General features: G+C 47.9%; 1 protein-coding gene across 3 annotated transcripts in view; it reads left to right on the plus strand.

Annotated features, from left to right (window-relative positions):
* Asic2 (acid sensing ion channel subunit 2) overlaps window positions 1-6,807 on the plus strand; it is a 1,035,978-nt gene extending 1,029,171 nt beyond the window's left edge. For all 3 annotated transcript variants that reach the window (XM_034505874.2, XM_076936186.1, XM_034505873.2), the window contains exons 7-10: window positions 396-487; window positions 3,553-3,632; window positions 5,380-5,448; window positions 5,843-6,807. In XM_034505874.2, the coding sequence (XP_034361765.1) occupies window positions 396-487; window positions 3,553-3,632; window positions 5,380-5,448; window positions 5,843-5,944 (343 nt within the window). In that variant the 3' untranslated portion in view covers window positions 5,945-6,807. The remainder of the gene's footprint in view (window positions 1-395; window positions 488-3,552; window positions 3,633-5,379; window positions 5,449-5,842) is intronic.
* Window positions 6,808-16,362: the final 9,555 nt, after the last annotated feature.

Below are 16,362 nucleotides of genomic sequence, written 5' to 3' on the forward strand. Positions count from 1 at the left end.
CTTATTAAGGATCTGAGGAGGAAACTGGGCACTCGCAGGAATGGACCATAAACGCTTAAGTGTTCACCTGAGGCAGGCACCCAAACTGAGGCCAATCTCGTCAGGAGATTGCTGGACTCATTTGCATGCTAAGAACCAAGCAGGCCCTGGAAGACTCAGGAATGTGGGTCCAGGCTGGACTTCCAGAAAGAATACCAAGCGAGAGAGACTGGGGGAGGGGGAGGAAAGGTAAGGACAAACAAGGACACAGCTGATAGAAGCTCAGATTCTAGAACTCTACCTTCGGACAGCTCCCTGGACTACCCCTTCTCCATCTATCCACAAGAAAGCTGGATTAGCCGGTCCCGAGAATGCTGATGGTTCTAACTGTGTGGTGCTTAATTTTCCCTCTGCAGAGAGAACATTCTTGTTCTGGATATATTTTTTGAGGCGCTCAATTACGAGACAATTGAACAGAAGAAGGCGTATGAAGTTGCTGCCTTACTTGGTGAGTTGTAATGTCTGTCACATAAATTTCCACATCTCTTAGGAGGGATGGGGGCAGGGAGATAGGCAGGAGGCAGGCCGGCAGACATGTAAGCCTCCCTAGGAGGCAAACTCTTTAATGTACTAGTTACTCTTTTAGGGTTGCTGTGGTAAAGGCTATAGGTCCAGTTCAATCTTTAGCTTGGGCTTTAGCCTCCTCTGTGTGGTGAGGGATGAACACAAAGGTCTCTCAGGGCCTCTCCAGGCCTGCCATCTTGGATTCCATAGACTCTGTGTCCAGGTTGGAGTTAGCATCCCAGGGTCTGCATGCTAGCAAGAACATTGAAGGAAGGGATGTTTAACTTGGGTGGTCCCCAGGCATCCAAACTCTCGGGGACCCTGATGGAGCCTGGACAGTAATGCATTGAGAAGCTGAGTGTTGTCCCCTGAACCCAGAGCCCTTCCTCAAATGGAAAGAGATGATTATTCCAGACGGCCACCAACCTGACTGCCATTCCCACACAATTCACGTTGGCTGCCCTGGTCATGATGGGAAATAATTAATTTACACAAGGAATTGAGTTCAACCCTACCCTACCCTACCCATTTGGCCACTCCCATTTGGTCAAGGTCTCAGCCCCTAAACCTGTGCCACCTCCTACCCACTCTAACGAAAGGACACAGTGCAAATTAAGTGCTAGTAGCAATCTGGGAGGGGCAGGCTCCACCTGGAAATACAGAAGGAAGAGTGGCCTTTGAACTACCCTTTTGAAGGGTAGCTGTGAGAATCCCAACAAAGGGTTTCTCCCTGCTGAACCTCGGTTTTCTGTAAAACAGCTTCCTATCACCTACCCTGTCAGTCTGACTTTTCGTGACAGAAACAACTTAAAGAGGGGAAGGACTTGTTTAGGCTCATGATTTCAGGGTTTTCATTCAGTTAAGTCTTCTAGGAATAGTGTGATTGATGGAGCAGTCAGAACAAGGCAGCCAGAAGACAGGGAACAGAAGGGGAGGGAGGGAGGGAAGAAGCAAATATGCCTGTGCCAGCAGACTCTTCATTTTTCCTTTTCCTTTTTCTGTTTCCCTGTCTACTCCACCCAGGCCCACAGCCCATTGGATGGTGCCTCCCATATTTAGAGTTGTTAATCATCTTAGAAATGTCCTTAAAAGCCCACCCACAGGCATGCTTTACCAATCTCGAAGATGCTTCTCAATCTAGTCAAGTTGACAATGGAGATGAACCGTCACACCTAGGTCACTGTGGTAGTTAACTCAGATAAAGTCTATCAATAGCAGCTTGTGGCACCTAGATAGTCACTGTGCCAGAACCCCAGCCCCATCTGGTATGACAGGGCCATGTGAGCAGTTCTATATTCCATCAAGGAGGGTAGGGACAACCCTTTGTTCAGTGACAGCGATAGCTGTCACTTGGGCTCTGAGGTTATTGTGGTTAAAGGCCCTGAACCACAGAGCACAGGCCACGCCCCTCACTCACCCCTGAAGGTCTGACTATTATTTCCCCTTTCCTTCCCCAAGAGGATCAAGCAAGCATTCAAGCAAGCATTCACCCTTCCTCAATCATGGTCACTCCCCTTCTCTCCCTCCCCCTGTCTCTTTCACGCGCGCACACACACACACACACACACAGAGAGAGAGAGAGAAAGAGAGAGAGAGAGAGAGAGAGAGAGAGAGAGAGAGAGAGAGAGAGAGAGAGAACAAAAAGGGTCCAGGCTTTGAATCTGTCATGTCTGCATCTGATATGAGGATGAGCTTGTTCCCAGCATCTTGTTCCTGCCCAGAATAGCCTGTGAGGAAATGGTGCCGCCATCTGTGCCTCCTGTGAGGGAAGTATGTGCCACATACAAACCTTCAGCCATCAGGCCCGGCTCAGCCTTTTCTCACCACTGCCCCAAATGCACGCCACTCAACACTTCCATGTTAATACCCACAGCCTGAAACCCTGAAACCGAAACCAGCCTACAGGTCCATGTACCCATGATGCTCCAGTACCAACACACACACACACACACACACATGCACACCTGCACAGTCCCATGTCACACTACATAGCTTCAGAGGCATATCCATGCACACAGCAAAGCTAGGCAGGCACACTTCATGCCTATATGTCCACATACTCATTACATACACCTACACAGCACACACAGGAAACACCCACACCTACACAATGCTCACACATGCTGCAGACACTCAGGCACACTCCAGCCACATCTATCACACACACACACACACACACACACACACACACACACACCGTGTGCCTAGAAAGAGATATGCACTCACATAAAGCAATTATCAGATGTGCTGCCTACACACATTCTGCACCCTGTCTATGCAAACTACCTTCCAGATGTGCTGTACACCAGTGCAATTGCACCTCTCATACCTGACATGCTTATTCACATGTACATACTGCCCGCTAAGCTTGCACTAGAGCAAAGGGGATGGATGAGCACAGAAGGAAGCCATCTTGAACCTAGGCAGGTAGGGTTATCACATATAGATGAACATATAAGCAGGGTTAGTACACACAGCTGAATAAGGAGGTGGACTTATTATATACAGCTGAACAAGGAGTCGGGCTCCGCTGATCTCAGTAGGAGCTGTCTCTGGGCTGTAAACATCCGGGGGAGATGTTCATAGTGGACATTCTCTGCACACACCATCTACATTCACACAGAGACCTGAGGCAGACTTTGCCATCCGTCTGAGCCTCACCCAGGGAAGGTGTTACCTCTCCCATGAGGTATCAACATTGAGGTCCTCAGCATGGCAGTGCCTGTGTCAATGATACACATCCACTCAGGACTTTATTCGCTCCCATGTAGGCCCATGGACCTCATCAGTGAGTGACCAGCTTCAACCCTGCTGGCTAGTGACATACTTGGCTCTCGGTGTCAGTCAAAGTGAAGGTGGGCCTGCAAAAGGCTGGCCCTCCCATGGTCAGGCCAAGGCTAATCTTGGAGGGGGCACACTCAAGAGCTCCAGCTTCCGAGTTCATCATCTCTGCACCCATTTCTGGATCTGTGTGTAAAACCCCATCTCTGGTCTCCCCTTCCTCTGCAGGTGACATTGGCGGTCAGATGGGATTGTTCATCGGTGCTAGTATACTTACAATATTAGAGCTCTTTGATTATATTTATGAGGTAAGATTTGGGGTGAACCTGGGGGGATGACAAAATGGCGGAACACCCCGACTCAGAACCAAGCATGGCTGAGGCAATAGCTTCATTCCACCCACACAAAGACACTTCTAAGCCTGTGGCAGGAGTCTTAAGGAGAGGTGGATGGGAAAAAATGGCCACCCTCCTTCTCTCTCTGGACCTGTGCTACATCACAAAGAGGGAGTAGAGGGATGAGAAGAGGCCAAGCTGTGCAGATGACAGCCCTGAGTCCTTTCCACAGCGGGGCCAGGACAAGGTTTCATACCCTGGGTGAGTCCACATCCATATAGAACACATCACATACCCAACATATTACATGCATGTGCATCACACACATATCACAATTAAGCACACATATACCACCAATGTACCACATGTATTCACACAACCCTCCTGCGTGTGTGCATGTGCGCGCACACGCACGCACACACTCACACTCAGACCACATTCGCAGATCTGCATACCACACAGCACACTCAGGAGTATACACCACTCACAAGTCTGTCCTCCGAGATGCCTGTCTTCTATGAACTGTTTTCCAGAGCCTAGTCAGCCCTCAGGAGGGGGCATCCCCCAGGAATCTTCATCACTTCCCAGAGAGGAGACAACAGGCACTTCTGTCACTCACAGTCTGGGGGGACACAACCCTTAGAGGCACCTGGGGCCATGTTTCTGAAAGATTCTCAAACAAGAGGCCCAGAAGCATGTCAGCTCTTAGGACTTTCTAACCCAGGCTAGAGTACCTGCCCAGGACTACTCTTCCTGGAGTGATCTAGGCAGGAAGCCAGGCTAGGTCAGCTGTCCGGAGAGTGGCTGAGTTAGTAGGCTAACCTACCTATGAATAGGTCCGTGCCAGTTCCGCCCTGCCCCAGTGATTACTTGGTGATGTCCATGTCCCTAGCCACAGATGGGCAATACACACCAGGCTGGGTGTGCCTCCCTGAGACTGGTGGTGGTTCCAAAGGTCCTACAGCACTCCCACACTGCACAGTCACTTGGGACTCTGACTCTCAAACTCCTCATTGTGCTTCCCAAGGAAAGAAAAAAAAAATGCCCCTAGAAATGATTTCGGTAGAGCCCCTTGCCCCTCAGCATGATGACTACAACCCAAAGACAGCCAGATTTTTGTTCTGCTTTATTTATTAATTCTTGTGAAAAGCAGTACAAAGTGAATAGCAAATTGAGCCACATTAGATAGCATATTTAAGAAGTACTCTTAATTGCTATGAATGAAGTGTTATAACCCTTGGCATGCCCTCATCTTGTGGAGGTATCAGCCCTTGAAAGTGAATAAATAACAAAGCTGGATGTGGTGGCATATACCTGGAATCTCAGCAGCCGGAAAACTGGGACAGGAGGATGGTGAACTTGAAGCCAACTTGAGCTACACAGTGAAAATGAGGTCCCAGGATTCTCCTTAGGATCCATGGGGATCTGAACATACCAGTGCCTTTAGCTTATGTACTGGGGTAAGCAGTCCACACAGCAAGGCAGAGCCCTCCCTCCTCCTCCAAGGATCTGTTTGGAGCAATAAAATCACATAGAGTCCCAAAGGCCAGCTTGAGAAAATGAGCTATCCACCAGGCAGAGCTCTTGCCTGTGTGTACAGCCACAGCCCACAGTCACTGCCCGTGTGATTCCCTGGTTCAACTCCAAGAAAGGAGCTTTGGCCTTTGAACTTTGCATCATCTCCCCCAGCCTGATGGTCCATGTTCTGACTTTCTTACAGCTGATCAAAGAGAAGCTATTAGACCTGCTTGGCAAAGAAGAAGAGGAAGGGAGCCATGATGAGAACATGGTAAGAGCAGCTCTCCGTGGACTAGCTTGTGTAGGCAATACCAGGTATCCTGCATATCAGATATTTACATCACAATTCAAAACAGTAGCAAAATTACAGTTCTGAAGGAACAAGATAATTTATGGTTGGGGGTCACCACCACAAGAGGAACTGTGTTAAAGGGCCACATCATTAGAAAGGTTGAGGACCACTGCTCTAGAAAAACCAAGCGCACATTCCAAGTCCAGACATCTAGCCCTCCCCCACCCCCCACCATCATAAGTCAACCCAGTCAGCCGCTGTGTTGTTGCCTTGTACCCACTGGAGTGTTTTAGAGGCTCCCGCCCTGCCTCACGGGACTCTGGAGTATATTTTTCTGAGTGAATGACAAGTGTCCCCTTTCTTTTCCCTACAGAGCACCTGTGACACAATGCCAAACCACTCTGAAACCATCAGCCACACTGTGAACGTGCCCCTGCAAACAGCTTTGGGCACCCTGGAGGAGATTGCCTGCTGACAGCTCTCAGGCAACCCAACACCTCCAAACAGACCTTTCAGGCCCAAGACCCAGGACAGGGGACAGCAAGCTCAGATGGGATAGCCCCTGATGACAGAGAGAAGCAAGAACCCCCCATACGCACACATTGCGAACTTCTGCCAAACCTCACCTGGCCACATCTGACATGAACCGTCCCGGGCCCTGCCTCGTGTCCCTCATAGGACCGATGAGTCACACTCTGGACCTGTCCAAGAACTAACCTGCCATCACATCTCACTGCCAGATGTACAAAGCACCTGCATGCTCAGACTTCTTACAGCGCCGCCTCCACTTCCGTCTTGTACATGATATTTTTTCCGTGCGGTTTCCAGAACCCACTCTGCTGCTCAGGCAGTGGGACCAGGTTCCAGCCCCAAAGTCACCCTGAGCCCAGCTCTGGAGTCGAAACTGCCTACAGCCAAGAAGGAAACCACAAAACTCTCTACAACGTTTGATCCTTGTGTTGTTTGTGAAGGTTCCTAGCCTTGTCCCCCAAACTGGCCCACGGGGCTCCTACACTAAAGGTGACCAGTACCAACCTCCTTCTTTTCCCAGAACCTTGGAGGAAGTACGGTGGCCTGGGTGACCCCAGTATTTGTCCATGGAGCCACATTGTTCTCTCCCTGTGACACAGCTGTAGAGTCTGATTTTTGTTTTTTGTTTTGTTTGGGGCGGGGGCTGTTTTTGTTTGTCTATGGAAGATTTGTTTTGTTTTGCTTCGTCTTATGGTCTTCGGTTTTGATGTTCTAAGGTTTGGTTTGGGTTTACCATTTTTTTTTTTTTTTGGAGTTTATTTATTCGTGCTTCGAACCACAGTCATATTAAAAGCTGGTCTTGTGGAAGTGGCCACATCATTCTGCCTTTTCTCTGCATCTAGGTCTCTGTCTCTGAGGACTAAGGAAAGCCTCGGACCCACCAGCCACAAAGCATGAAGGTTTACAAAGTTTCACTGATAGCACTTACCTGTATAAGATGTATGCACTGTGTATTTTATCTTAAATCATAATTTTGTTAGTTGATGGCATGATCCACTAACGGGTTAAAACCTATGTGCTACAAAACACCACCCAATGTAAGTGTTATAAAACAGGGAGAGATAGAGAAGGCTACCCATGACAGAAAACCTCAACAGATACATTCCTGGGTCCCCATGTTCTGTCTGCTACCCTGGATCCTTCTAACCCTCTCTGCAAGATCAGGCTAGATATAAACCCAGTATGGCTCTCACTCACCATCATCTGACCCTCTCTCAAGCCCAGGCTTCTACCCCCATGAAACTGACCTACCTTGTCTCTCCAGTGGTCATATTGGCAGCACCATGCTCTCTGTGGCTCCTAAGAGGGTGTCTAAATGGGACACAAGGTTGAAGGTTCTTTTGCCGATCACAATTGCATGCCCTTTTGAAGCATCTGGGTGGGAAATGATAACTTCTTGTTTGGGTAGAATCACTCCACACTGCTTCCATGGTGACAGTTGCTCTAGGCTAGGGTTTTACTTCCAACCACAAATCCCTATGACTCCTAACCAGCCCCAGCTGCAGAGACAGGTCTGATGTGGCCTGTGCCCCCATGTACAAATGCATAGATAGAACAGGCCAGCACAGGGGTTCAGGGTTCTAGCCTCTATTCTGTCTCATTCTCTCCCCTACCCCTCTCCACACTGGGACTTCTCCATAGTTAGAATCTCCTAACTAGGACTTTGCAACCGTGGCCCATGATCCTCAGCTCTGAGGAGTTGACCCTCTCTGGGCTCATCCCCTTGACTTGGATGATCAGACCTCACCTGTGTGAAGCGAGGGTGCAGGGCTAGGTAATGTAAGACCTCTTCGGGTTTCAAGGCCTGAGGCTGTACTACCCGGCAGATGGAGCAAGTTCTATACACACACCTGTCACGCACATAAGCACAGCCAGGAGATGGAGGTGATGGAAACTGCAAAGGCTGCTGGGAAACAGTCTACTGCAATGCCCACCCCTATGCTCACATATAGCCAAAGTCTCTACTGGGGTTGCCCAAACTGTTAACAATTCTTAAGAGTGCAGAATGGCTTGGAAAGTTTCTGGTGTTGTTGTCTATTGTGGCGGCAGTAAATCATTACTATGTAGCATAGTGTTGGTTAAAACACTGTATTATCTCACTGTTCTATAAGGTCTCACGTAGGCTTCACTGGGCTAAGGTGACAGTAGGCTTGCTTTTCCCCCTAGAAGCTCCAGGGGAGGATACACTTCCTGACCTTGTCTAGCCCCTACAAGCACACCATTGTTCCTTGACTCGTAACCCCTTCCCATTTCTTTCAAACTAGCTAGGACTATTAAGTCTTCTCCTATCACATAATCTCCCACAGCCACATCTCCAGCCCTGCCCTGCCCTACTCTTCCCCCTTTAAAGGCTCCACCAGGCTGTCCAGACAATCTGCTCCATTGCGAGGTCATTCCCTCCGACACATCTGTGAAGCTTCTTTTCCTATGTAGAGTCACACAGGGATCAGGATGTAAGCAGTTATTCCACCTATTGGACCACATGGCCTAATGCCCTTGTTTCCCAAATGAACAGACCCAACTCGGGTGGGGAGAGACTGACGTGGGGTCACCCACAGAATGGCTGACTGTGCTAAGATGTATCCTTAGCTGCTGGGCTCACAACTCTATTCATAGATTATAATGTTGACTCACTTAAAGCAAGAAGAGCCAAAAGTGATCTTTCTCCCAAGACTTGGCCAGGCCATAGTTGTCCATGCGATAAACTCACTTCAGCCAATTGGAAAGGGTCCCATTGGTGGCAAGACTGTCAAATGTGGAAGGATGGGGGTCTGAATGCTGTCCTCAGACTCACTCCCATCAGGGACAGGAACAAAGGGAAGTGTCTATTTGTATATGTAGGGTCCTGTCTGATGCCTCTGCTTTCTTCCAATTTAACAACTTCAGGCATTAAAAACTTGATAGCTGAAGATGATATCTGAACTGCTTCAGTGGGTTTCTAGCTTCTTTCCAGGAAACTATAAATAAATAAGGGAAAGGCGTCGTTTTTGTGATGGGCCAAAGAGTGTTTAGACACATTTGTAAAGCTTTGGGCCTCACACATCTATGTATTTCTTCCTATTTGGGGATTCCAGCTTTGTTCAGCTTAGGGTAAGCCTATGTACTTAGCCTGTTTAAATGTTCACACACACACACACACACACACACACACACACACACACACCAAAAGAACAAACCAATAACCGGTATCAATTAGTCCATAGTTAACAAAAGATAGTCTAACTTCCAGGGAGTGGCGGGCTGTTTTTCTTGCTGTCATTTCAAGTATTCTTCCAGACATTTTTCAGAGTGATGGTCAGGAGGAGTCATGGGTGCAGAGGACACTCAGGCATGTGTCACGATCTAAACAATCACCAAAGATGACACAGAGACTTGGAGTTGAGAACAGTCACATGGCTATACCTCAAGGTGATGCCCAGTGGCCTTGGAGGCTGGGATAAACTGATTGATGAGTGGCCCCAGGCCTCACAGACAGAGTCCAGCAGGCTGCTGTGGTCAGTGGAGCGAAAGGACCGAGTCCTTCTGTGAGCATCCGAGCCGTGCCAGCAACTGAGCTGGCTGTGCACAGGCTGTTGCTTTGTTGTTTTTGGCAAAGATGCCAGAGTTATTTTATTTTCCTCTCTCCAGCTTGAAGCTATTTTTGTGAATGTTTTAACTGTGAACATGCCTAGAGAGTAGCTTCTAGCACCACAAGCACGGATGAGAAACTAGAGGCCCCCGTGAGTCTGGCTCTTCGTCAGCTGGAGGTGGCAGTGGGAGCCCACCTCCCATAGGTGTGAGCTTACCAGGTGACATGCTCCTTCCAGGAATCTTGGCTCAGCCCACTTGAACAGAGGGACCCAAAGACAAGGAAGCCTGGAGACCTCTTCCTTCACAGACTCAGAGTCTCCCATTCCTGGAATTGTGTAGCCAAGGAGCCCCAGTGACTGAATTCCCCAGGTATAGAGGAGAAAAGGGATTCAGAGAGGCCAAAGTATTCCTTCTGCAGGAGAGTTCCGCCAGTCCTGATCCACATACAGTGGGGCAGCCCTCATATTGCATGGGGCAAAGTTCCTGACAGAGGTGGAAAAGGCAACAGGAGAAAAACAAGAGGCAAATAGCCAAAATATGAAGAACACGGTCCACCATTCATGCCCTCAACTGTTGTGTACCAGGCATTTGCCCTCGCATGGAGTTTACAGTCTGAATGGAAATACTAACAAATATACAGATGGATCAGGTTCCCAGTTGAAGGGGTGTGGAAAGAGGTGTAAGCTGGGTCCAGGAGGTTAGCATAGGCAAAGTTTAGGGGATCGGACCAAGATCAAAGGAACCCAAGCGAAGACATGAAAGAGGGAAATGAAGTCATGTGTTTACACACACACATACATACACACATATACACATACATACATACATATACATATATACACACAGACACACATATATATACACACACATACACATATATACATACATTCACAAAGACACACACACATACATACACAGAGAGGGAGAAAGAGAGAAAGAGATGTACAAATGTCCATAGGAGACTTTTCCAAGATTTCTTCATTACTTTTTGTTTCCTGTAACATACTGATTTTCAATCTTGTCTCGATCACTAATTTGCTTTAGAATAAAGTGGAAACTATGAGTCCTCCCCCCCCACCCCGCCCAGGAACGATGTTCATGACCATGAAATAGGCATAAGGTTTTACAATTAATTATAGAAGAATTCTGAAGCCCCAGAGCCCATCAGTGACCCTCCGTGTGTCCACTGATGCTGGCCACGCCCTAGAAAGTACTGACTAATCTCCTAACGAGCCCACACCAGCACACCAAGAGCGATTGATGTTTCTTCTCCCTAAATGGCATAATGACTGTCGGTTCTTTCAATTTGCAGAAGGGAAAAAAAGATAGGATTTGATCAATTTCAATTTTTTTTTTCTCCTTAATTTAAAAAAAAAAAAAAAAAAAAAAAAAAAAAAAAAACCTTTGACACCTGCTGCGGTGTGTGAGCGAGTAAGCACGTTCTCACAGTCAGCAGATGGAATGAGTGAGCAGAAAATGAATACACACAAGAAAACTCAGGAACATGATTTCATAAAATTATCGTATGCTTGTGGAGATTCTGAGGGCTGGAGAGGCCTGCATACCTGAATTGTAGTGAGAGTACCTGCTTTACAGACATGCTCACGACCTGGTTGCTAAAGGAGGGAAATTATGTAGGTGATGTTCTAGGTGGCCATTCCTGGCTTTTTTGGGTTTGGTTTTGGTTTGGGTTTTGGTTTTGTGTGTGTTTTTTTTTTTTTTTTTGGTTTTGGTTTTGGTTTTGGTTTAGACAGAGTTTCTTTGTGTAGTCCTGGCTGTCCTAGAACCTGCTCTGTAGACCAGGCTGGGCCTCAGACTCAGAGATCTGCCTGTCTCTGCCTCTCTAGTCCTGGTGTGTGTGTGTGCACGCGTGTGTGCGCACGGGCGTGCATGCATGCACCACTACAGCCAGACTTCAACTGGTTTTTTATTTTTTAGTATGTATGTTGTCTCTTTAGGGTTTCTATTACTGTGATAAGACATCAAGACCTAAAGCAACATGAGGAGGAAAGAGGTCACTTCACTTTCTATGTCCCAATCACAGTCCATCATAAAGGAAGTCAGGACAGGAACCTGGAAGCAGGAGCTGATGCAGAGGCCATGGAGGAGTGTTGCTTACTGGCTTGCCCTCCTTGGCTTGTTCTGCTTGCTTTCTTATAGAACCCAGGACCATCAACTCAGGGATGGCGTGCCTTCCTGTGGGGCAGGCCCTACCACATCAGTCATTAATCAAAACAGTACCCTCACAGTCTTGCCTAAAGTCTGTGATTTTATGGGTGCATTTTCTCAATTATGGTTCCTTCTTTTCAGGTGACTCTAACTTATGTCAAGTTGACACAAAAGTAGCCAGCACAAATGCAAAGCTTGCTTATTCAAAGAAAATTCCACACCCTGAGAATGACTGCCTGGAATGGTTCTGGGAGGTGGGGTTTAGATGTCTACACTCCTTGAAGAGCTTCTCCGTGCCATATTCATTTGCCCAACTTACCACTATTATGGGCCATTTGTCTTTAAAATAATTCCGGCTTTCAGGGTTTCTTTTTCAAAAGGAATTATACCCAACTTAAAATAAACTTAATGCAGAATCATTGCTGGGCACCAACCCATATCCAGCTCAATTTGTCTTAAGACAGTGAGAAGGCAACTGGCCACTCTACCTCATCCTTTCATAAGCATTTTTCTGTGGGCCCACTATGTGCTGGGTACTGTGCCAAGTCCTGAGGGTTTCTGACAGTTAGGAAAACACTCTTTTTAAAACTTTTTATACAATATATTTTGATTATGTTATTTTTCTCTTCCAACTACCCTCAGAGAATCTCCATGAATCAATCTTCATGTTCTTTGGTTCTCTTAAACATATACACACACACTAAAAACCATGGAGTCTATTTTGTATGGACTCCTGAGCGTGAGCCCTGCCCTGGAACGCCCAGTGTCATGCCATTGAAGAAAACTGACTTTCCCTTTCCTAGCTTCTTGTTTAGGAGTTGGAGTTTGCACCCACTTTCCCTTCTCCATGCTAGGATTTGACTGGCTTGAACTTACACAGGGGAAAATACAAGTCTTGTCTTCAGGAATCTCAAAGCCTAGCTAGGCAAAGCTGGGTGACAGTTATACATGCAGACACCTGAACAGCAAGAGGGACAAGATGCATGGGTCACATTGTTCATTGAGAATAAGTACACGGACACAGGAGGCTGGCTGAGTTAGGGCAGATGTTCACTGAAGCTCCAAGAAAGGAATGGAAGCTATGGGCACATTGCATGCAGAAGACATACTAAGTGAAGGTTCACAAGCAGAAGAAAACCTGGAGGGTTTGGAGAATGCTCAGTCCCTGCTTGGCAGGAGTGTGCTGAATTTCCGCTCTCTCCCTGGGCTGCATCTCGCTAGTCTGGGTTCTAGCCTACTGGCAATCCAAATGCTGGTCCAGTGTCGGAGGCTGGAATGGGATGAGAATGAACAGTGGCCTTTGTATCCTGACCTCTCCAGCTTATTTTCAGTCACAGAAGCTGTATCACAGAAGCCAAGCTCTAGCCTCCTCCTCCTCCTCCTCCTCCTCCTCCTCCTCCTCCTCCTCCTCCTCCTCCTCCTCCTCCTCCTCCTTCTTCTTCTTCTTCTTCTTCTTCTTTTCCGAGACAGGGTTCTCTATGTAGCCCTGACTGTCCTGGAACTCACTCTGTAGACCAGGCTGGCCTCGAACTCAGATATCCGCCTGCCTCTGCCTCCCAAGTGCTGGGATTAAAGGCATGCACCACCACTGCCTGGCCCTCTAGCCCTCTTCTAAGGGTTGAGTTTCTTCTGAAAATGAGGATGGCCCCTCCTCTGTTGACTGGGAAGGTTCTAAGGCAAACTCTGGAAAATGACCCCATGGTGCCTGATCTCTTTAAGTCAGAAAAGACAAAGACATCCCATCCCACATGATTGAGGGTTACTGATGTGGCAAAAGAATTCTTTGCCACACTGGTAGTCTTAAGACAGAGGATGTTCCGATTTCCGTGTCTGACCAGGCAAAGGGAAAAAGCACCTATACCACTCATGGATCTCAGGAATGCTGGATTCTGTCTGGGTAGACGCCATCCAGAGTGTTCAGAGGGCACAGATTACACACAGAACACCTTGACCTCAGCCAAAGAAGGGCATCGGCAATTTCTACTAGAGCCACCAGGAGGCGCTAACTTCTGGCCTGTGCATCAGCACGAGGATAACCAGCCAGTCATCCCCAGAGCATTGCTCCGTCCTTTGTCTGACAAATCTGTCTCCTAGAGAGATTCTAGTCTGGAATGGGAGCACCTACCAAACTTGACACTCGTCCACACTCCCAAGAAACCTCTGCCACTTTAACCAAACTCGTTCTCCTCCCTCCCTTCACGCCCTCTCCCTCCAAATAGTGAAATAGGACACAGGGCAGGTGTTCAAGTAGGCGGGGCCTGAGGGCGCCCACTGGTCCCTGAGGCCACTGGTTCTCTCAGTACACCCAGAGCTCAGGAAAGCACAGTAGGAGAATTTCTTGAACCTGACTATGCCAAGCAATGTGGTTGTCCCTTCCCTGACAGTAACATTCAGGGTGATTTTTTATAGCTCTTCTAGCCCAAAAAGAATGCTGAACGCTGAACTCCTGGACATGACTTTTCCAAGGTCAGATTGTCGGGGTTAGAGAGAAAACCTCATTGCTCCAGCTCTGCCGAGATCATGCTGGGTCCTGTCAGCTGACAGATGTGACTTAGCAGGCAGTGGGTCCGACTAAAGAGCAGCCTAGGTGATCTCCTGGAGAGGCAGGGAGTCTCCCGGAAAGGGCTCAGGAGAAGCAATGTATTCACTTGGCGGGAAGCAGAGGCCTGGCACATAGGTCGTTCTTAGCAATACCATTGACTGAATCATGGTTTTATTAAAGGTATCAGGGACCATCCGTTGTCCTCTCATTCAGCAAACAGAGTGCCTACCCATCATTCATTCATACAGCAGTTGGACCCTCAGTGGGTTCATTCGTTTGTTGAGTACTTTGCTGGGCTGTTCTCTCCATGCTTGAGACAAAAGAAACACACAAAGTTCCTGCTATCTTGGTGGTTACAATCTAGTAGAAGAGACTGGGTGGATGGATGTGTGTGTGTGTGTGTGTGTGTGTTTTCAGATGTGTATGAAATCATGGCTGATAATGGGACCTGGTAAGGTAGTGACAAGGGACACAAGTGCCTCCTCCAGCTCTGGTTGTCAGAGACTCACTTTGAGGAGGTGAAATTGGGGTAAGTCGGGAGCAAGAGACTGTAGGGGAGAGTGATGGGAAATGGGGGCCAAGGACAGCAAGATTTACCCTGAGTACCCAACACAGCTGAGCACTTCTCTCAGGAACTGAGTTTGAGACTCAACGCTCCCCTGGTTTCCACTCCTAGATGAGCTTGTGCACTGTCAAGCATCGCCGCACACCAGCCCTTCGTAACTCTGACCAGAGCACTCTCTCCTGGCTATTCCTTCTCCATCTCTACCTGTTCCCAGTTAACTCACTAGCCCAAGCCTCCAAGGTTCTCTTACAGACCTGACACTGCTCAGCCACACCTTGAAGAGGCCTGAGGCCACGATCACAGCCTCCACATCCTTTTAACAACTGTCCCCTTGGCTCCAAGAGCCTCATTCCGCCATCCCTGGGCTCCTTTCTCAGACTGACTGAATGAGGCCCACTGGAACAATCAGGCAATGCAGGCAGGCACAGACATCTGAAGTTACAGCAGACAAGATAGATGAGGCCTGGGTCTCTGACCCTTTATCCATGTACAATGACTGTATACACTCAGGGAGTCAGATTGACTCGGGTACCAATTGCCCTTCCCTGAATCTTTGTCCCTATCTACAGAATGGGGATGATAGTGGTACCCACATTACTATTATTATTGTCCCAGGGTACTAATCAGATAATACATGCCACATGGTTAGCCCATGGGCTTTGTGTGATTTAATAGATCTATTAGTCATCAATGTCACCTCTTAGCAAGATGTTTTATCACTGTCTACTTGGATAAACAGCTCCCATTTTATCACCCATTGGCCACCATAGGTGGAAACCAGTCCATTTCCTCAATTGTAGATGGTCCACCACCCCTCCGGTATTTGTTGGCAGTTTGGGGGAAGTGAATATTGAGTGACATTGAGTGACATCCACCTAGAAGCCACCAACCATACCTCAGCTTACAGGTGAGCACACACAGTTTAGTGAAAGCCCGTCTAGAGGGCGCTACAACCTGAAGTCAACATTCATCCTTCTCACACATCTCCCATCATTTCTACTGCTGTGCTGTCTAATTTTACGTCAGCTTGACACAGGCTAGAGCCATCTGAGAGGAGGGAGCCCAATTAAGAAAATGGCTCCATAATGTTGGGTGGTAGGCAAGCCTGTAGAGCATTTTCTTAATCAGTGATTGATGTAGGACGGCTCAGCCCATTGTGATTGAGATCATCCCTGAGCTGCTGGTCCTGGATTCTAGAAGAAAGCAGGCTCAGCAAGCCATGGGGAACAAGCCAGTAAGCAGCACTCTTCCATGGCCTTTGCATAGTGCCTACCTTGTCTGAGTTCCTACCCTGACTTCCCTCAGTGGGTGTAGGTCTAATAAACCCTTTCCTACCCAAATTGCTTTTGGTAATGGTATTTTTTTCCCCACAGCAATAGTAACCCCACAACAATTGCTATTCTAGCAATTTCAAGACCCTGCCTACCTTGCTCCTTTTAAATACATGTGTCCCTGGTAACTGAGTCAGAGCTCCCTAACGAGTGAGCAGCGCCTGCCTTCCACAGACCTTCTCACA

This window comes from Arvicanthis niloticus, chromosome 6, assembly GCF_011762505.2.
Source record: "Arvicanthis niloticus isolate mArvNil1 chromosome 6, mArvNil1.pat.X, whole genome shotgun sequence".
NCBI classification, from domain to species: Eukaryota; Metazoa; Chordata; class Mammalia; order Rodentia; family Muridae; genus Arvicanthis; species Arvicanthis niloticus.